This window comes from Hibiscus syriacus, unplaced genomic scaffold (assembly GCF_006381635.1).
Source record: "Hibiscus syriacus cultivar Baekdansim isolate YM2019G1 unplaced genomic scaffold, ASM638163v2 tig00116951_pilon, whole genome shotgun sequence".
Classification (NCBI taxonomy): Eukaryota; Viridiplantae; Streptophyta; class Magnoliopsida; order Malvales; family Malvaceae; genus Hibiscus; species Hibiscus syriacus.
Genome location: NW_024063482.1, coordinates 4,347,247 through 4,367,020, shown reverse-complemented (window position 1 = coordinate 4,367,020; position 19,774 = coordinate 4,347,247). Strand labels below are relative to the sequence as shown.

Below are 19,774 nucleotides of genomic sequence, written 5' to 3'. Positions count from 1 at the left end.
CGCTCCCCCCCCCCCTTTCAGCAAGAACAAAACTCACCCTTTTGGCCATCCTCCTGCTCAATTCTCTTTTACTTTTATACTTTTCCAGTAGCAAATCATGTCGGGTTATTATTACTCCGGTTGCCTAGATAACTACGAGGCCCATTACCTCGATTCCTGCTCCGTTTGCGGCAAATCGCTTCGCAATTCCGATATCTTCATGTACAGGTCAGTTGTTTGTTCATGTTGCAGTTTCGATCTCAACTTTTTTGATTTCTCGTGTACAAATCACGAAAGGTTTTGATTCTTTTTTCTGATGGGTATCGTTGTTTTTCTTCTTTCTGCAGAGGGAACACACCGTTTTGCAGCAAAGAATGCAGGCAAGAGCAGATGGAGCTCGATGAAGCGAGGGAAAAGAAGTTGAAATCAGGTAGATCTATAAGGAAATCGGATTCCAAGAGCTCCACACCCAACAAAACTGTACGGACGGGAATTGTTACGGTGTCGTAATGTTTACTTTGTAGAGTGAGTGATATGGTATAAAAAAACAATTTTGGGTGGATCAAGAGAGCAAAAGATGATCGTAAAGAAGAAGAAACTTCGATGGGATTCTGGGTTTTCGTTTTTTCTGTTAATTATCCTTATCCTTCTTTTTTCTGGGGTTTGATGGTTGATAGGCGTGGATGTTTATAAGGAGAGTGGAGGAATTGGGTTGTGCAGTTCTTCGTTAATGAGAAATGTTCAAACGATTTCTATAATTTTCGTATCTTTCTGGGGATTTTGAGGATTCATGTTTAATTTATTGTTCGATTAATTCAAATTCGAATACGATGATTATATAGAGGAGATCCATCTTTTAATCACCTTGGTTTTCTGTTTTCGTCGACCAAATGAATGAGCTAAAGATCCATCTTTTAATCACCTCTCGGTATTCTGTTCCTGCCAATCAAATGATTCAAACTATATACAAAAAGGTATAATACCGGTTTTAGTCCTTTTAACTATACTGAAATTATGATTTAATCATTTTAAATTAATTTGTTTTTTTTATGTTTTTTTTACATAAAAGTTTAAGTCAGGTGACTCTTAATCCAATATCATAACATATTTAAGATTCAATTAGGATTTACATAAGAATTTACAGATTACACACCAAGAGTATCGGTAATAAGATTAGTTGGTAGAATTCGAACTTAACCTTATAAGTTTAAATTCTTAAATTTTAACTATTTGTAGTAACACTCGTTGACTACTTATGTTTATGTTATTGATGAATGGTTAATGGTGTTAAAAGATATACATTTGGACTGATCATATCAAATATTGAAATTTTTGCATGTTATAAATTACTAAAAAGTGCAATTATACCATGGGAAAAAGGTAGATGGAAACAAGTAATTAGAGCAAGGAAAAAAGCACCGATTTATCTGTGTTTGGTAAATGAAATGAACGTGGACATGAATGAAACAGCATATTGATTGTTGAAAACAATGTCACCATTTTGCCCTAAATTCGGGACCAGGGTTAAAACTTTGAAAGCACTTATTATTTGTCGGTTGGGATGGACTCCCCTCGTACGTTGTGTTTTGTCCGATTGAAACATTTATTTTCACGGATTGTTTTGTTATGCAGTAATCTAATTTAAAATGAATCTAAGATGAATTTTAATTTAAACTATTATCATTTTCAATTTAAAACTAGGTTTACAATTGAAAATGTTACTAATAACGTAATATCTTCGGTTGTATTAATTGAAAATATTACTTTTAATAATAATTACTGTTGTAACTGATTCCTGCCACTTTTTAACTTTATATTAACTGATTTATGGTTATGGCTTATAGACATTACTTGGGACTTTTCATTGTTTTTGAAGTTTCAATGTTAAAACATTTATATCTGATTTATTGATAATATAGATATGATCGTTTAGATTCATTAAATACTTCCATTCATCTCGAATGAAATCTTACCCTAATCAAAGAGTAATAGAAATACAAGGTAAGTTTTCATTTTTTTTTGAATTAATCACTGGTATCCGATCTATTGACCGACTAATCCAGATCGGGTACTATAGAGGCGAGGGCGCAAACGTCAGGATTCGAATCTCTAACATTGCTTAAGAGACCTAGTGTTTTATCTCACTAGACCAACTGGTTGTTGGTACTTTCATTTATTAGTAGCTGTAGAGGAGAGAGATCTAGCGACATACTTGGTGCTTGCCATGGATGAATAGAGAGAAAACGATCGGGCAATCATCTTCCTTGGAAGTTTGAAGTTATCATATTTTTTAGATATTTTTTTATATTTTATATTGATAATATATTTTCGTCATTTAAATTTTAAAAGTTTATAATTTCTAAAAAACTATAAAATTTCACTTTTTAACAAAATTTTGCACCCGTTCCTGGATTGTTGTTGTATGAAACACCCATGCATGCGTTCAAGCTGAGAACAATATTCCCTTTGTTTCTTGGATTTCAGTTTTGTAAACTACGTTTCTGTGATTCCTTGCGTGCTCCGAGGCACAGCCTCATTAATGTACTTCATGGCATTGTCCCATAGAAATTGGAATCCGAACACAGGAAACAAGGGCACCAGGAGGAATCATCTCCTTGATAGAGGCATTGGTTCAAATTTTGATACATGTAGGTATTATCAGGCTTGGCATGACCCTTTATGAGACCGCAAATAGTGTTGAACTGTTCACGAACTAAGGTTGACAATATTATATGGATTAAACTAGTTTTAATTTGACCCGATCTTATAAAGATATTTTTTTTAAATTTGAGTTCAGAAAAGATAGAATTTGAAAAGAATAGAATAAAGGACGAAAGGAGTTTAAGTTTAGAATAAAAAAAATTGACCCATCCACCCGGATAATTACAATCTTACCGTTATATATATTAGGTTTTAGATTTTTTCCCCATTTTTTGGTATTTATTTTCAAGATGCTCACTCATATTTCCATATTGCAAATCCCGTTTCTTCTCTCTGACTTTCTCCTTTTGCTTCTTTGCAGGGCGTCGTCGTTGTCCTTAGGGCTTGAGTGGCCGCCACCCATCGTCGTATTTTCCTGTAAAACTCATTATGAATTTTGTGTTTAAAATTTTAAAGTTGATTGTAGTGAGTTTAAAGAGATATTTTTCTGTAACTTTTTTACTTGCATTTCTGGATTAACAAAAAATGGAAGTAAAGTTCATCAGATTTAATTCCCTTTTCTGCTGGATTAACCAAAGATGGAAGATTTTTCTTCTTTAATTTCATCCAAGAAGCTTCAAATTCACAATCAGCCTCTCTAAGTGATGGAAGCTTCAAATTCCCTGTAAAAGACGAGCTGGATTTGGCATTAGAGGAAGCTTCCATGCCGAACAAGACGGTGATCATCGCTGTTGTCAACGGAGCTTACGTCGAGCAAAGTGTCGATGCCTAGACGACAATGCTGGACCTCTTCTTGGAGAGCTTTTGGCTCGGAGAAGGTACGATGCCATCGGTCGACCATCTGCTCCTCGTCACCGTGGATCAGACGGCTCACGAGCGGTGTGTGTTCAAGCGGTTGCACTGTTACCGGCTTGTGACGGACGGTGTCGATTTTCGGGAGGAGAAGGTTTTCTTGTCGCCGGATTTTATCAAGGTGATGTGGAGAAGAACGTTTTTCCTCCTGGATGTCTTGAAGCGTAGATACAATTTTGTTTTCACGGTATGCACATATCTTCTATGCTCGTACTTGGGACTTAAGTCTTATAGTTTTGTTTATTTTTTAGGGTAAAGTACAAAAATGGTCCCCTAACTATAGGGTGTTACTTTGTTAAGTTCATTGACTATTAAAAATTACAAAATGATTTCTCGACTATAGGACATTGCTTTTGAGTATTCCGACTATTAAAAGTTATAAAATGTCCCCTGACTATTTATTTGTTACAAACTCGTCATTTTCCGTTAAAAAAATTAGTGTTTGTCTGAGGTGGTCGTTAACTCGTTGACTGAGATATGATAAAATATGATCATTTAATCGTTTTAGTTGTATTTTATGGATCAAATCTCAATTAGAAAATTAACGTCCACCTCATACAAGCGTCCATTTTTTAATGGATAAGGTTGATTTTGAAACTTATGAATAGTTAGGTGACTCAACAAAATAGCATCTTATATTTGAGGGACAAATTTGTAACTTTTAATCATTAGACTCAATAAAACAACAATCTATAGTCGATGGATCATTTGTGTATTTTGTCTCTTTTTCAAATATTTAATTTATTGATTAATTAATTCAGATTAAATACTATCGAAATTTATTATGGAGCAATTCATCAAGCTTAGTTTGCTCTATTCATAATATCATGATTCAGACACTTTACCTTACTTGAAAGATATAATATATTGTCCTGCTAGACCAACGAATTGTTGGTAGTCTTAAAGTTCTTTTGATATAATACCCAGACAATTCATACCATTCACAATCTTTAAATCAATGATATTGACGTTTATCGGTCACAATCCGGATCAAACTAAACTTCATTAACATTATACTTTAGTTTAACACTGAATGATCTCTTTATATTTATAATTATTAATATCTAACGTTTGATTAAATAATTATTTTGGCCTCTACTATTATTTTAGAGTATTTTGGCTCATAACATTTTATTTTAAGATAAAAAATATTCAATATTTGATTAAGTAGTCACTTTAGCTCTATTTGTTTAGTATTTTGGTCCCTAATATTTTATTTTAGGATAGAAATACTCCAAAAAAATAATATAAATTAAATTAATATTATTAATCGTAAAAGTTTTTTAAAATTATTGTTTATCATTAGAACACCAACTATGTCTTATTTTAATTACATAAATGTTTATAATTTTATTTTTATTTTTATCAAGACACATGTGTAATGTGGTTGCGGAATCCATTTACGAAGCTAGGCCAAAAGAAAACTGATCTCCAAATTAGTATTGACATGTTCAACGGCGATCAACGACCCAATCATAATTTGATCAACACCGGCTTCTGCCACATAAGATCAAACAACAATACGATCACTCTCTCAAGGACAATTCCACGGGAAAAAAAGAACAAGATGTGTTGTTAGACCTGCTGCCACACGGGGTTATAGTCGACTTGGATCTCCGAGTAAGGTACTCGGAGACGAGGTAATTCAGTGGGTTTTGTGAAGATTGTCGAGATGTTAGTGTCGTAATGACGGTTCATGCGAATTGTTGCCGCCATATAGATGCAAAGTTTATGGATTTGAAGGTCGTCCTCCGCGATTGGAAGAGGTTTAAGGCGGCTGTGACCAAGGAACCTGAGGCTGCGCGTAATATAACTAGTAGTTTTAGTTGGTCACCACATAATGGATGTCGAAATTCATGGAAACCTCATCATTAACTTAAACATCTTAGAATTCGATTTTTATGGTAAATTACAAATTTCATCATTCAATTTTATATTTGCTTAAATTTTGGTCATTTAAGTTTAAAATATTTTAATTTAATCTTTAAACTTTAAATATTAATTTTTTTATCACTCAATCGCTATCTCTTTAACTATGTGACCTAACATGCTTTTTTTAAAATTAATTTTTTGTTATATAGAAATCATCTTAGATTTTGTCGATCACTTATTATGGCGACCAATTACATCAACCATCGACGTTGGTGATCGTTAAACTTAAAATTTTTAAATCATCTTATTCCGATCCTCTAAATCTAAATTTATACTCTATTAAATATTGTATAATAAACGAACAAAATGTCTTAAAAATTCAACATAAAAATGGTGATGGTAAGGAAAACCTGACAAGCCTATAACACTGATTCCATGAACATCAATATATGCTTTCGCACCTAGCAACATGCATTTCATTGGCCCCTTTTCACCTTTAGATTGGCCAATTGTTCATGTTTCTTCATGATATATACATACAAGGGTGGCTATACTCCATATGGTCCGTTTTGGATAGTAAGATCTAGAATAGGGGGAAGGGGGAAGGGGGAAGCAAAGGCTTGAAGGAGTCAAATCGTGTAAGAATATCAATAATATTATAATAAAATATAATGTTGTGATTGAAGTTTTCGTTTAAAGATCTCAATGATAGAGAAGTTTCCCTTAAGACGGGAGTAATATATATTCATTCGAGTTTCATCCAATGATAGGCAATAAAGATTATAGAATAAAAAATCGAAATGTTCAACGCTAAATTTATGAAGTTTGAAATATTTTTCAATTAAACGAACATTAAATTTGTTCAAGAGGATGAAACGAATTTAGTGAGAACTTTTGAGATGCATTCTACAACGATCGACGGTGATTGACACGATGTTTGATTCCGATGAGTAATAGGCGAGATATGGAAAGATGAAGATAAAATGAAAGGAAGGAAAAAAGAAAGAAAAAAAGAGTAAAAATGATGAAAGAAAAAAATAAAAAAAAGTTTAACAAAAATTTAATGATTAAATATAATGTTTTTAAAATTTAATGACCAAAATAAGAGTGAAAGTATAAAGTCTTTAATTATATCATTAGATCGTTAATCCATTAACAACCATATGTCATGACAATTTGGTGTTGAAATTAAAGTTAAAATTAATTTTTTAATGTATCCCATTATCTTCTTCAATAAAGTTATGATTTTCCCCATTCATTTTCAATCGTCAGAAACCATAGTTTTCGAAAGTGTTCTTAGGAGGACCTAAGGCTCCGGATGCATGTGGGCATCAGAAAAACCGTCTTCGGAGATACAAACGCAATGTAAAATAGTAGATACACATTTCTTCTGCTTCTACGCAGGCACAAACGATGCGCTTCTTGCACCTTTTGGGTGAGAAATTAATAGAAAAATATTGATTGTAAAATTGAATTCACAAATTAAAGTTTACGAGAAGAAAACAACCACATCATCATCTTGTTGACGATTGAATGGCTCAATGTTTACACAAAACTAAAATTTAATGTTAAAATTGAAACGTTTCAAAATTAAAGGGTGAAATCGATGCAAAGACTAAAGTTTCGTGAATATGAAATAGTTTATCATATAAACTTATGTATGATTTTGAAAAAAATAATTTACTATTCAAACCAAAATCACGGAAATAATTGGATGATTAAATATTTATATATTTTTAGAAAGGCCATTGACCAATAGAAACCATTCCACTCAGACCTATAATCTACCCCTCCCCTCATAGTAACAATACCCAATAATCCCTAGCTTATATAAGCCCAGCTCGTATAAAATTTTCTCGTTTGAGTTCCAGAAATTCAGGCCCAAATTTCCAGAATTCTTCATTTTCTTCTTTATATTATTAAGTATAATTTTTGTTATTATTATTCTCACTCTCCTCTCGATTTTCTCTCTCATAGTTAAGGTTAGGGTTTTAACTGTAACTTTATATTTTCTAATCTTCAATTCGGAATCTGTTTCGACCAATCTAGGGTTTTATCAGATTTGGGATTTCCTATTCGGTTAGCGCTTTCTTAGTCATCAATTTCTGATATTTCAATCGTTGTAGGTTTTTAAACATGCCTCCGAGATTAGCGAAGAGAGGGTCTGCGTCAGCTGGCCCTAAGAGAACGTTGAGGTCAAATAGAGGGGCGTCGAAATCCGACAATCCTCCACCGGAGTCCGTAGTGGAGGCCGATGCTCCGGTTTCCGAAACGAGGGAAGAAGAGGTACCGGAGGAGATCGTGGATGATAAGGCTGACGAGAAGCTGTTCGTGGACGAAAAAGTGGTGGCCGATGAGAAGGAGACTGACGTGAAGGAAAACGACGGATTAGATTTGAATTCCGTCGAGAAGGGTAAGCCTTTTGGTTTTATCTGATCTAATTCCAATTTGATGGGATGGGATTGGGTTATTTGCAATTTTAAAATTTATATGGCGTTCTTCTGTTGTTTGCACACGTCGATATTATGAAAATTTCTAGCTTTTATTTGTAATTTTGAGTTTTTTTTTTGGAATTTCGCATGTTATAATTCTATGCTTTATGTTGCGTCAGAGGCGAGGATTTACAAAGGGTTATATTTACAAGAGTTGATAATTATTTTCCTTCGGGGATTTGGGTTGTTTAGGGATCTTTGTTTATATTAGAAATTAGTTTGAATTGTTTTAAAGTGATTGATTCTTGACTAGCTGGACTACTCTACCTTTTTTTTCATTGTAGAGAATGAGGTGAAGGAGTCTATTCAGGAGTATGAAAAAGATGAACAGTTAGAATTGGATGATAATGAACTTGAATATGACCCTGAAGAATAGAAGAAGAAGAGAAGAGCATGAGGACAGGATGGTGAGGAGAGAGGGTGATCTGTTTGATGATGAAGATGTTCAAGAAAGAAAAATAGAAGGCGATGAGATGATGAGCATGTTGGGAGGAAGTGAGCATGCTGATGGCTTTTGAAGCTGACATGACGAGAGACATCAAGTTGTTCAAGAAAGACGGAAACGTAAGGATTTGAAGTGTTTGTGGGGGTTTAGAGGATGCCACTGAGAATGACATTAGGAAAGTCTTTACCAAGTTGGTGAAATGTTGAAGTTAGGCTGAGACCCTCAAACAAAGAAGAACAAGGGGTTTGCATTCTTGCGTTTTGCAACTGTAGAACAAGCAAAACGAGCATTTACTGAACTTAAGCATCCTGTGGTATTGTTGAATCTTCAATATATACTTTTTTTTGTCAAAGTGATAATTCAACAATTGACTGACCTCCCACCTTGAATATGTTTTTTTTATGAATTTCTAGATTAACGGGAAACAATGTGGTGTTACCCCAAGTCAAGACAGCGATACCCTTTTCCTGGGTAACATATGCAGGACATGGACCAAGGAAGCAGTAAGTACATTGGCTCATTTAAGGCCAGGATAATTATTTGACTGCTGGTGGAAAAAATTAATTCCACAAGCACTCTTAAGATTATAAATGTATTTAAAGCTTAAAAAGTAAATGAATAAGACACTTATCAGCATCTTAAGGGTGCTTGTGGAATTATTTGTTTTCCACTGGCAGTGTACTAAATGATTGTCCTTTAAGGCCATTAACAATTGTGAGTCATGTTTCTAACATGTTATAAGCAGATAATATGTTCCTAACATTTTTTCGTTTGTTTGTTTTTCCAGTTGAAAGAAAAGTTGAAACATTATGGAGTTGAAAATGTTGAGGATTTAACATTGGTAGAAGATACCAACAATGAAGGAAAGAATCGAGGTTTTGCATTCTTGGAATTTGCTTCTCGTTCAGAGGCCATGGATGCTTTTAAGCACCTTCAACGAAGAGATGTTTTATTTGGGGTTGATAGGCCTGCAAAGGTTTCATTTGCAGATTCGTTCATTGACCCTGGTGATGAAATCATGGCACAGGTAACTTGTAACAGTTCTCTTTCTACTTAGGTTGTATGGATTACCAAGAGTATTTTAACATTCAGGGTGTGTTTGGAAATCATTGAGTAATTACAAGGAAGTGTAATTATTAGGAAAGTAATCACAAACTCCTGTAAGTACTAGGATTTCTAATTTTTTAGACTTTTTTGGCTGGCAAAGTATAATTACATACAATTTAGTAAGAACCATGAATTAAAAAAATGAATAAAAAACGCTTGAAAGCTATTATGGCCATTTATGTGTGTAATTCACTCAGTTCTCAATTCTTGTTGAGATCTATAGTGTAAATGCGGTGTCCCAGTTGTACTCAATTTAGTGGGATCCATTGAATACATTGGTTATCGAAATATGCAACATGTGTAACTAGAAGCAATTACACCTAAACCCAGTTACTATGTGGCTTTCTAAACACACCCTCAGGTGCCTATGCGTTAGGCATGTTGGAAACGTGAAGACCTTTTATCCTATAAGGTTGACTATTCTACATTCTAATTTCAGGTTAGGGCCATATTTATTGATTGCCTACCTCCTTCTTGGGATGAGGATCGCGTCAGAGAGCTGCTGAAAAAATATGGGGAAATTGAAAAGATTGAACTTGCCCGAAATATGCCATCAGCTGAGAGGAAGGATTATGGCTTTGTTACGTTTGATTCTCATGATGCTGCTGTCACATGTGCTAAGAGCATTAACAATACCGAGTTGGGTGAAGGCGACAACAAGGTTAGTCAAAATTTTTGGTATATTTGTGTTCACATGAGTTGCATATCATCTTGTTTAATGGTTAGCACATTTTTCTTTTTCAGGCTAAAGTCAGAGCAAGGTTGTCAAGACCACATCAGAGAGGCAGAGGTAAGCATCATGGCCGTGATAGTTTCAGGTCTGGGCATGGATCTGGACGAGTTATGAGGGGTTCATGGAGTAATCCTGCTCCTCGTGGTCCCCATCCTCGCGGTATAAGAGGATTTAGTAGTCGTGCACCACCACCTAGTCTGAAGAGGCCTGTTGGATTAAGAGATAGACGCCCTATTATGTCTGCAGCAGCTAGAAGCAGGCCTTTGGCTCCACCTCCTCCTAGATCTTATGATAGAAGAGCACCGGGTATGCCTCAATTATTGAATTGTCTGTCTAGATTTAAAAATTCCAACTTTGATTTAGTTTTACTTATTTGCTCTTTTATTTTTGTAGTCCCACCATATCCAAAGAGTACTTTGAAGAGGGAATACAGTCGACGTAATGAGCTTCCTCCTCCAAGAAGCCGAGATGTGGTGGATTATGCTTCTAGGATTGCCCCTGAGAGACGATCATCATATAGAGATGAGTATTCTTCTCGCAGTTCTGGCTACGCTGATTATCCTAGAAGCACTGCTCGTCCTGCTGCAAGGAGACCCTATATGGATGATGCATATGCTCAAAGGTTTGAAAGGCCTCCTAGTTATCATGAGGGGCGTGGCCATGATTATGACTCTATGTCTGGTTCAAAGAGAACATATTCGGCAATGGTTGGTCTTTTTCTTAATGTTATTTTGTTTTAATTAGCTTGATTCAACCATTTCCTAGCTGATTATGCTGCGTATTTCCTTGTTGAATCAGGACGATGTTCCTCCACGATATTCTGATGCAGGTGTCAGGCATTCAAGGGCTCGTCTAGACTATGAACTTGCTGCTGGAGCTCCACCGTATGTAGATGCATATGATGATAGGTTTGTTATTATCTCTTGGAAATATAAGTAGTCCTCTTGTTTATTTTCGTCTTTCAGGAGTCATCTTCTGTTTCATTTTGATAGGCTTGGGCTGTCTCATTTTGATAGGTTTGGGCTGTCTCATTTTGATAGGTTTGGGAGATCCAGTCTGGGATATGGTGGTGGCAGGAGTTCAATATCAGGCAGTCAGGATTCACATGGGCTATATGGCAGTCGTCAGGGAATGAGCTATGGCGGAGGTGAAATTTACGTTGCTGTTGACTTGTTAAAGGAAGAGAAAAAAAGTCTCCCGTGAATGGGTGGTGGTCTAGTTTTGATTTTTTATTTGTGGTATAATTATTTACTCTACTTTGGTTTCAGGTTCTTTCAGTGGCAGTGATACTGTAGGAATGTACGCATCCTCTGGTTATGGTGGTGATTACATGCGGAGGGGATCTGATGTATGTCTTATTCCACTTTTTCTTTTTTAAAATGTGAAAAAGATACACAGGCTTAAAGGTATTCTCTTTTTGCTTCCATGACAGGTTGGTGGTAGTTCTTACTCGTCTATGTATTCTAGCCGTGGTATGGGTGGCAGCAGTTACATGGGTGGTGGTGGTTCTGGATCATACTACTGATGTAAGTATGTTAAATTTTCCCCATTCCTCTTCATGTTGTACTCCTGGAAGTGCAATATTCTTTAGGATTAGTGTATTTTTAATGGATATTAGGGCTTCCCGAAGAAGTTGCTTTCTATGTTCTTCTGAAAGATGTGTTGCCAAGGAGATAGATAGCCATATCGTTACTACTGAATTTGTCTATGGAACAGATTTCAAAGACAACGAGGCTGCTGTAGGACGTGGAAAATTTGAAGCTCGTATTTTATACTCATGGTATTGGATAGAAGCATGCCAAATGCTGTAGCCTCCATACAATGAAGGAAAAAGTTTTGGGGATGAAGTTTCATGTGAGAGGCTCTGTGCTCATTCAAGCTGTTTCTAGTTTATCAAAGAGGTTATTTGCGAGTATTCATGTTTATGCTGTAAGGAAAAAGTACTCTCATTTAGAGATTAATACAGCTAGTGCTTAGAGTATGCTCTGTATGAACAGCAGTGTTTGTATTTTAAGAACTCCTCCCAAAGGATAATTTGGAAGCATTTATCACAAGTATTAGAGGAGAGAATAAAGTTTTTATTTAAGTTTGGTTGGATTTTGGATACTTTTTCACATTGAACTCATTTGTTCAAGTGCTGATTAAGTTTGAAACAAGGCATTTAACATGCTATTTTCTTGTGTGAAAAGCATGAAGAGTTTTATTGGCTCCTAACTGAATGCTAAAAAGAAATCAGTGGAGGATGTTCTTGCTGAAGTATATTGCCATTTCTGAGTTGGTACTTGTGAAGCCCTATACAAGCCTGGAGGAATTAATGGTTATGCTTGACCTTGTCTCATAAACCTGCCGTATGCAACTTCTAACTTTTGGTTTTACTTTGTTTTTCTTTGGGATCTCCAGACTAAGATGCAATGTGAAGTTGATCTTAACAATGGAAAGGGCATGGTTTCTTGAATACCGATAACTGATTTGTTTAAGTGTGCATTGCATTTTAACACTTCTTGGTTGATATTTTCTAGAGAAATATTTCATGTTTATTTGGTTTCTGGTTTTGAAGTTGCCTGGTATAGTATACTAGGCAAAGATTTGAACTTTCCTTTTGACCAGCAGAAAATCGCTACACGTCTGACTGAGGAACTGCCTCCATATCTTTCAATACTTATTATTTCTTTTGTGCCAGGTTGTTCTTTGTTATGAAGCTATTCTTCACCTTTAGTTGTTATATGGATCTCAGGGAATATATTAATTTATTAAGATGAATGCCTTATTGCTTCATCAAATACTTGGGAGGTTGTTGGTGGATGGAACCCCTTTAATTTACATTTTTTGACCTCTGAGCTTCTTGAGTTGGATATCTATTTGTTGTTTCTTAAGTTCTACTTTGTGGGATATCAGTCATTGCTTTAGAAATGGGGTTTAGCAGAGCAATGATTTTGGAAAAGTTCAGTCCTAATTGACTCAGCAATCAACAAAGCTGTGGACATGTTGGTACTTTTAGAGTTTGTTGATTTAAGGAAACATACCGAATCTAACCTCTTAGTTAGAGTTGCTATGTACACAAATTATTGAATTTTACCAACTACAATTGTGTGCGACTGACATTCTTTCTCACCCCCATGTGTTTAAGAACATATAACATCACAAGATGATGGTCCATGCAAAGTTGGCTTGTCTCATTTAGTGTACTGTCGACTGTGGAGAGGACCTTAATCCCTTCCGTATCTGGTTTAGTCTTCATTCCATATGAATATTTGAAAATTCTTGGGGTATTATTGTTGTTACCTACCTAGGGGTTGCGGTCAGTACAAAATTCTTACCGGTGGCAATTAGTGGTTTGTGTCTGCCATTTTGTTTTCTGATTGCAGCTTTCTCCGTTTTTCTTGATGCCTAAGAGGTAACAAACTTTAGCATTTAAGTTATGTTTAATGAGTCTGTTAGACAATAATGCGAGTCTTCTATTGTTGGGAGGTGAATTATTTGCTTAAAAATGTTTTATGCTTTATACAAAGACTACTGTGTGTCTTGTTGTGTTGTTTTATCTCGACAGGTTATTAGCAGGAGCGGTCGTATTTGTTTACCCGCATGATAACTGCTGTAGTTTATCACACTTGATTTGACACAACGTAGGTGCTAGTCGCTTGCTGTATTTTGGCTCTATAAAACTATCCTGTATTATTGTCATTGTACAGTTCAGGTGAAGATTTAATAAAAATATCCCTTTTGCCCGGGTTTTGTTTTAAGTATTCATCTCATGCATGTATATTGTTACCAGACTTGAATGAATCGGATCAATCTCTCCAAGGGCAATCGAATTTCCCATCACAATCAAATTTCCTGACACAATTACCCTGATAAACAACGTATTCAACATCAAAGCAGGACTATGTGAAGATTACAATAACAGACGCTATAAATTGGTTCGGAAATAAAGACACCTATATTATACTTGCTATCGTGAGGACTGGCATTAGAATTGGGATTTGCACCATATAATCTTGGCACTTCTCTCCCGATCTTAATGGCACCCATTTCTCCATCATTAGTTCAGAAACAAACCAATCAACCCCAATGCTCATGCTTTTTGTAGGCATTGGCGTAACCCCACCGCATAGGGCGGGGCTTGCGGTGGGGTGTTTAAAATGCTATTGTAGACCATTTTCAAGGATGTCTTGGGTGATGGGACTTTTAAGGTCCAATAAAAACTGAACAGTAGAATGAGATTGGAGCCTATTTTGTTTCACAAATCCATCTTATTACTGTCTTATGTTAGAGTTCGGGTTTATTATTTTAAGAATTAGGTCGGATTTTTTGACTTGATATATTATTATAGTTATTTTTTATATATTTAGAGATAATTATAATAATGTGTATTTATATATTGTTTTTTAAATTAAGTTCTTATTTTATCTAATAAAAATGAGTTATATATATCGGGTTGGATGCGGGTTTTGATTTAAAAGATCAGGTTGAATGAAATTCTTCTAAATTTGAATTATATTTTGAATTAGATTAGAATAGATTAAAAGTTCAATCTGACTCAACCCAACAGTATCTCAGGCCGGTTGAGTAGATTTATGTTGAAAAACTTTAATGAAAAATTGTAAAAGTAGAACTTTTACAATGGGGAAGATTTGCTCTTTATTTTACACAAAATACAGTGAGGATTCAAATCTTTAGAATTTTCTGGTGTGGCTTTCCAGTTATCAAAAGTGGAGCGATTGTAGAAAAGAAACCATAGTGGGGACAATTCCTTGCTTGCTCACAAGCAAAATATGGCCATGCTTCAAAATTCCATTCCCAGTTCACGTTTCCCATCAATCTTCATCACCACGAATTCAGCAATCATCTATAAACATACACAGTTGTCTTTGCCAGATTGTCAAGTGATAGATATGGAATCGAGATTGTTCGAAGCAGTTCGTGTCGGAGACGTATCCGCGTTCCACTCGTTACTCAAGGAAGATCCGTTTCTGCTCGATCGGGTCGCCTTGAACTCCGTCTGCAACCCTCTGCATGTTTCCGCTTTATCGGGACAAGTGGAGGTCACAAAGGAAGTATTGATCAGGAAGCCGGAATTCGCTCGGGAGATAGACGAGAACGGTTTGGTCCGTTGCATGTTGCCTCAGCACGGGCACATTGAAATAGTAAGAGAGCTTGTGAGAGTTGGATATGATATATGCCTTCAGAAGGGAGCATATGGTAAGGTTCCGCTTCATTGCGCGGCATTGAAAGGGCGGGTCGAAGTTGTTAAGGAACTGGTGCACGCTTGTCCCGAGTCGATTAAACAAGTGACTGTTCGGGGCGAGACCGTACTCCAGTTGGCTGTAACAAGCAACCAGATAGATGTTGCGAGGGTATTGATCGAGGAGACGAAGAGATTGCAGATGATGGAGGTTTTGAATTGGGAAGACATAGATGGGAACACCGTATTACATCAGGCAACCTTCAACAGACAGCACGAGGCAAGTGTTGATTTCTCTTCTTTTAGACCTATCACATTAATTTATTATCTTACGTAGAGTAGAATTAAAAAAATTTAAGTTAGTTGAGTTGATAAATCTTATTTTATAACTCAAATTCTATTTGAATTTTTTTAATCAAGTTGAGTTATTCATGTATCTATTTAAATTAAGAGTATATTATATTTTTAACCACTCAATTATTATTTTAGCTTCGTTTTAATTAGTAAGTATTTTTTAAAATTATTACTAATGTTATATTTTGATTCCGTTATCATCTACACGGTCTACATATTGTAAGTCTATTAATTGGTGGAGAAGCAGTTGCTTGTGGGATTAACATAAACGCCATAAACTCGGGTGGATTCACCCCGAAGGATGTACTAGATCTTTTGCTTCAGAATGGTAATGATTCCCAAGATATTCATATATACCATTGGTTTCAGCAAGTCGGAACCATGAAAGCCCGAGAAATATCAACCAACCCTACTTATATCCCATCTCAAACCGCAACGCAGTGTGATCTTCGTGTTCATGGAACCTATGGAAGGAGCTAATGAGAGAGGTTTCGGAATCATCCACCGATACCCAGAACGCGCTGATGGTGGTGGCGGTCCTTATAGCGACCGTCACGTACTAAGCCATTCTCAGCCCACCGAGCGGCTTTTGGGAAGCGGATAAACGGAAGATTTCGCAGACCAACACGGTTCAGAAGCGGACCATGATGCCCGGAGAGGCCGTGATGGCGAGTGACCCAGAGATCTTTGAGGTGTTCACGGTGTTCAACGCAATCGGTTTCTTCGCATCGCTGGCGAGGATATCTCCACTGACCAGTGGGTTCCCTCTGAGAGCTTGCTTGAAGTGGCGATTATTTCGATGGCCGGAACTTATGTGGTAGCTGTGATCTATATGGGTCCGACGAAGATAAAGGAAGTGTATGTGGTGGTGATATTGATGGGGCTTCTATTTGCGGCGGATTGGGTACGTTTCAGTATATGGTTGCTTAAGAAATGGGGTCTGATAAAAGGAGCCGATGGGTTTAGTCGAATCAATTGAAGACTTTAGAATATTTGGATTTAGTATTTGATCTACTTATATCTTTAATTTGATGATAAATTCTATATTTATTTATTCAGTTATCATTCTAATTTTATTTTGATAGTTTAACTATTATTTTTTAAAATAATCACTAACGTTATTTTTTTTAATTTTGATCATTTATCGTTAAAATATTAATAGAACTACTGATATGATATATTTTATTTTTAATAATAACGTGACATTATTTTATAGTGATATATTAATATAATCATTAAAATTTTAATGACGGATGACCAAAATGAAAGTAAAACGTAAAATTAGTGATAGTTTTGAAAAAATAATTAAATGATTAAAATGATAATTAGATGATTGAATTTGTAGTTTAGCCTTAATTTTATATGAAATAATATAAAATTCAATCATTTTGTGGTTGTTAACCTTCTATTTTATGTTGAGGTCTATTTTATAAAATTACTTAAACTTAATCAATTATCGATTTACAGATTCTGAAGTAACTTAATTAGTTAGTTTTACTTGCGTAAATCAATGGTTCGAATTGTATTAAAGATAGAGATTAATCAAATTATATTTTGATTACAAAATGTCAAAATTTACTCTTTTTTAATCTAAATTTTCTCTTAATATTTTTATGTCTCTTTATTTTTATGTTTAATTTTTGTTTAATCGACGACGACATCAATTTTAATATTAATTACAGACCGTCAGCAATTTTTTTTTTTAATATGATGTCCTTCGTCAATATACTACACACGTGTTTGTCAAACACAAAGCGAATATGATATAATAAATGAATTATTTCTAAAGTTAATCGACCCTAATTTTATTAATTAGGTTTTATGTCTCTTGTATGTTAGTTAATTGGCTTAATAAAAAGATAGATGTTCAAACTATATCGGTTTTTTATTTATGTCCGTATACTATTTTTTTGTTAATCCAGATGTCTAGCATTATAAACTTTATCATTTTAGTTGCCCCAACCATAACGGTCATTAGAAAATTCCGTTAAGTAATATGTGTCATGTTCTAGTAATTTTAAAATAAATTTAAAATAAAAACTTTAATATATATATATATATATATTTAAAAAAAAATAAAAAAAATTTGGAAATTAAAAAAAAACAAAACTTTGAAAACATTTATTCTAATTCATCTATCCACACCTGTCATTGTCGTTATCGTTGACTGAATTTTTACTAGATCGAACCTTCATCGATGGCACAACTACCGTCACTAGTTATTCCGGTCGCCGCCACCAAATACTATATTAGGTAAAAGGTGGAGGAGGGGAAGGGAAGGAGGAGAGACGGGAGGGGGCTGGGGAGAAGGGGACGATTAGGGGGAAGAAGAAGGGAACAGGGGAGACAGGAGGGGGGCGGTTGGGACGGGAGAGAAATTGAGAGAGGGGGCGGTGAGGGGCTGAATTTTTTGTTTTAAATATAAAAGTTTGTTTATAATATATATTTTTTAAAAATAAAAATTTTAAAATTATCAGAATACAACACTTGTTATTTAATGAAAATTTTTAACAAATATTATAATCGGACACTTAAAGTAATAACGATTGTAATATTATACACTTGAAATCTGGAATAATCGAAAAATAGTTTAAGACCTAAATAGAAAAATTGATATAATTTAAATATTTACTTTTATATTAAGCCTAGTTAGTTCCCTATAATGCTTATCATTAAGTTACCATTAATTTGTTCTTTAAAAACACAAAAGGAGGACTTAAACAGCAAGTTGTTCCTTCTGATGAGAGGTGGTGGCGGATTCCTCATCACTGAAACACAAATGGACTTTCAATGTCGTCGTCGTCCTCGCGAGTCCAACGCTCATGGAGGATTCTACAGCACTTGGCGGTGGAGGCTGCAACACCATCATCTCCCGTTGAAGGTAAGAGTAGCAGGTCTGAAAAGTTTTGGGGTTTACGTTCAAGTGGAAGCCTAACCCTAATAGGAAATCTACTTCCAGCAAGTTCATTTGACGGTTTTTGATGGTTTACTTTTTTTAAAAAAATGTAGATATCAAGTTGAACATCAAGATCAAATTCATGCATTTATCTTGATAATCAGATGACGGTTTTTGATGGTTTACTTTTTTTAAAATTTAGACAGTCGCCACAGGTTTTTTGATGGGAAAATAGAAAGTAAACATGCTAAAGATGCTGATGAAGAATTGTTGAGAGAGAGAAAGTTCTGGGGAGAAAAAAGTTTCATTTGTAAACTTAATAGGGTGACTTATATATTGACCCTTAGTACTAGTGTTAGCGTAAGTTATCCATAAGTTGTAAGTTGGCATGACAAATAGTTATAACTATCGTATAGTAAATTTTGTCGATATGTGATCTGTTAGAGATTACGTAAAACGTATGTTAATACTAAAAAGAGGTGAAATTTCAAAGACTTTGAATAACTCCAAAAGATATGAATATGTGAAAGATATGAAATTTTAGAGGCTTTAATGCTCGACAAACGAAGGAATAACAACAAAAAATTTACTTTTGAGGAAGACCCAGATGAGGTATAACAAGTATCATGAAGATGGCATAATTCTGTATAATTTGATTCAAGTAGAGATCAGAAACTTACATGTCATCCATGAACTTGGTAGCAACCATGACACTCGTGATAAGCAGCCTATGAATGTTGAAAGAATCGATGGGCCAAGAGGGCTGCCTTTGAGCAAACCGATCGAGATAAACATAAGCAAAGATAAAGCAAGAGGGGCTACAATTTGCGTACTTGTAAATCCTGTTGAGGTAGCTCTGGATCGAGATGGTTGGCCTCGTTAGGCCATGAAAGACCGAAATCGTCTGCGGCTGAAACCCGGTGTCTACATCGTTATATTCAGCCACCTTTTGGATGAGAGATGACAAGAAAGTTGAGATTTCGCATCACTTTTGGGTTTTCTAGCTCTCCCATGGCTGACAAGGTTTTTGGAGCTGAAGAACCGATTTGTGCTGTGTCGTCGAGGTATATATTTATAGAACAGGTTTATAAAGACGGTCGTTAAAGGGCAGGCATCTTCAATTAAAGGACTAATCCCAATGAATTTAAATTATGATTTGGTGAAGAAAAAGATTGAAACTTTGCGTGATTGAAGCTCGATG

General features: G+C 35.2%; 4 protein-coding genes and 1 pseudogene across 6 annotated transcripts; 4 read left to right on the top strand and 1 right to left on the bottom strand.

The window, feature by feature from the left end:
- LOC120188742 (FCS-Like Zinc finger 3-like) lies at positions 1-757 on the top strand. Its single transcript, XM_039192141.1, has 2 exons — positions 1-207; positions 327-757. Exons 1-2 carry the CDS (start codon positions 98-100, stop codon positions 487-489), a joined length of 273 nt encoding a protein of 90 aa, XP_039048072.1. The 5' UTR covers positions 1-97; the 3' UTR covers positions 490-757.
- Positions 758-7,246: 6,489 nt separating this feature from the next.
- Positions 7,247-8,307, top strand: LOC120188638. 2 transcript variants are annotated; one of them, XM_039192049.1, is made up of 3 exons: positions 7,247-7,346; positions 7,491-7,777; positions 8,141-8,307. In XM_039192049.1, the coding sequence occupies exons 2-3, from the start codon at positions 7,501-7,503 to the stop codon at positions 8,230-8,232; spliced, it is 369 nt and encodes a 122-aa protein (XP_039047980.1). In that variant the 5' UTR covers positions 7,247-7,346; positions 7,491-7,500; the 3' UTR covers positions 8,233-8,307. The 2 variants fall into 2 exon arrangements, with proteins under 2 accessions (XP_039047980.1, XP_039047979.1); XM_039192048.1 differs by lacking the exon at positions 7,247-7,346 and having other exon boundaries at positions 7,381-7,777.
- Positions 8,308-8,459: 152 nt separating this feature from the next.
- Positions 8,460-12,244, top strand: LOC120188637 (RNA-binding motif protein, X chromosome-like). 2 transcript variants are annotated; one of them, XM_039192046.1, is made up of 11 exons: positions 8,460-8,614; positions 8,715-8,804; positions 9,089-9,328; positions 9,848-10,069; positions 10,153-10,447; positions 10,535-10,848; positions 10,940-11,049; positions 11,182-11,288; positions 11,410-11,489; positions 11,574-11,667; positions 11,858-12,244. In XM_039192046.1, exons 3-10 carry the CDS (start codon positions 9,215-9,217, stop codon positions 11,664-11,666), a joined length of 1,335 nt encoding a protein of 444 aa, XP_039047977.1. In that variant the 5' UTR covers positions 8,460-8,614; positions 8,715-8,804; positions 9,089-9,214; the 3' UTR covers position 11,667; positions 11,858-12,244. The 2 variants fall into 2 exon arrangements, with proteins under 2 accessions (XP_039047977.1, XP_039047978.1); XM_039192047.1 differs by having other exon boundaries at positions 11,574-12,244.
- Positions 12,245-14,913: 2,669 nt separating this feature from the next.
- On the top strand, positions 14,914-16,157 carry LOC120189027 (ankyrin repeat-containing protein BDA1-like). Its single transcript, XM_039192370.1, has 2 exons — positions 14,914-15,603; positions 16,047-16,157. The coding sequence occupies exons 1-2, from the start codon at positions 14,914-14,916 to the stop codon at positions 16,155-16,157; spliced, it is 801 nt and encodes a 266-aa protein (XP_039048301.1).
- A 2,230-nt stretch (positions 16,158-18,387) lies between these two features.
- LOC120188754 lies at positions 18,388-19,586 on the bottom strand (annotated as a pseudogene).
- Between the last annotated feature and the right edge of the window lie 188 nt (positions 19,587-19,774).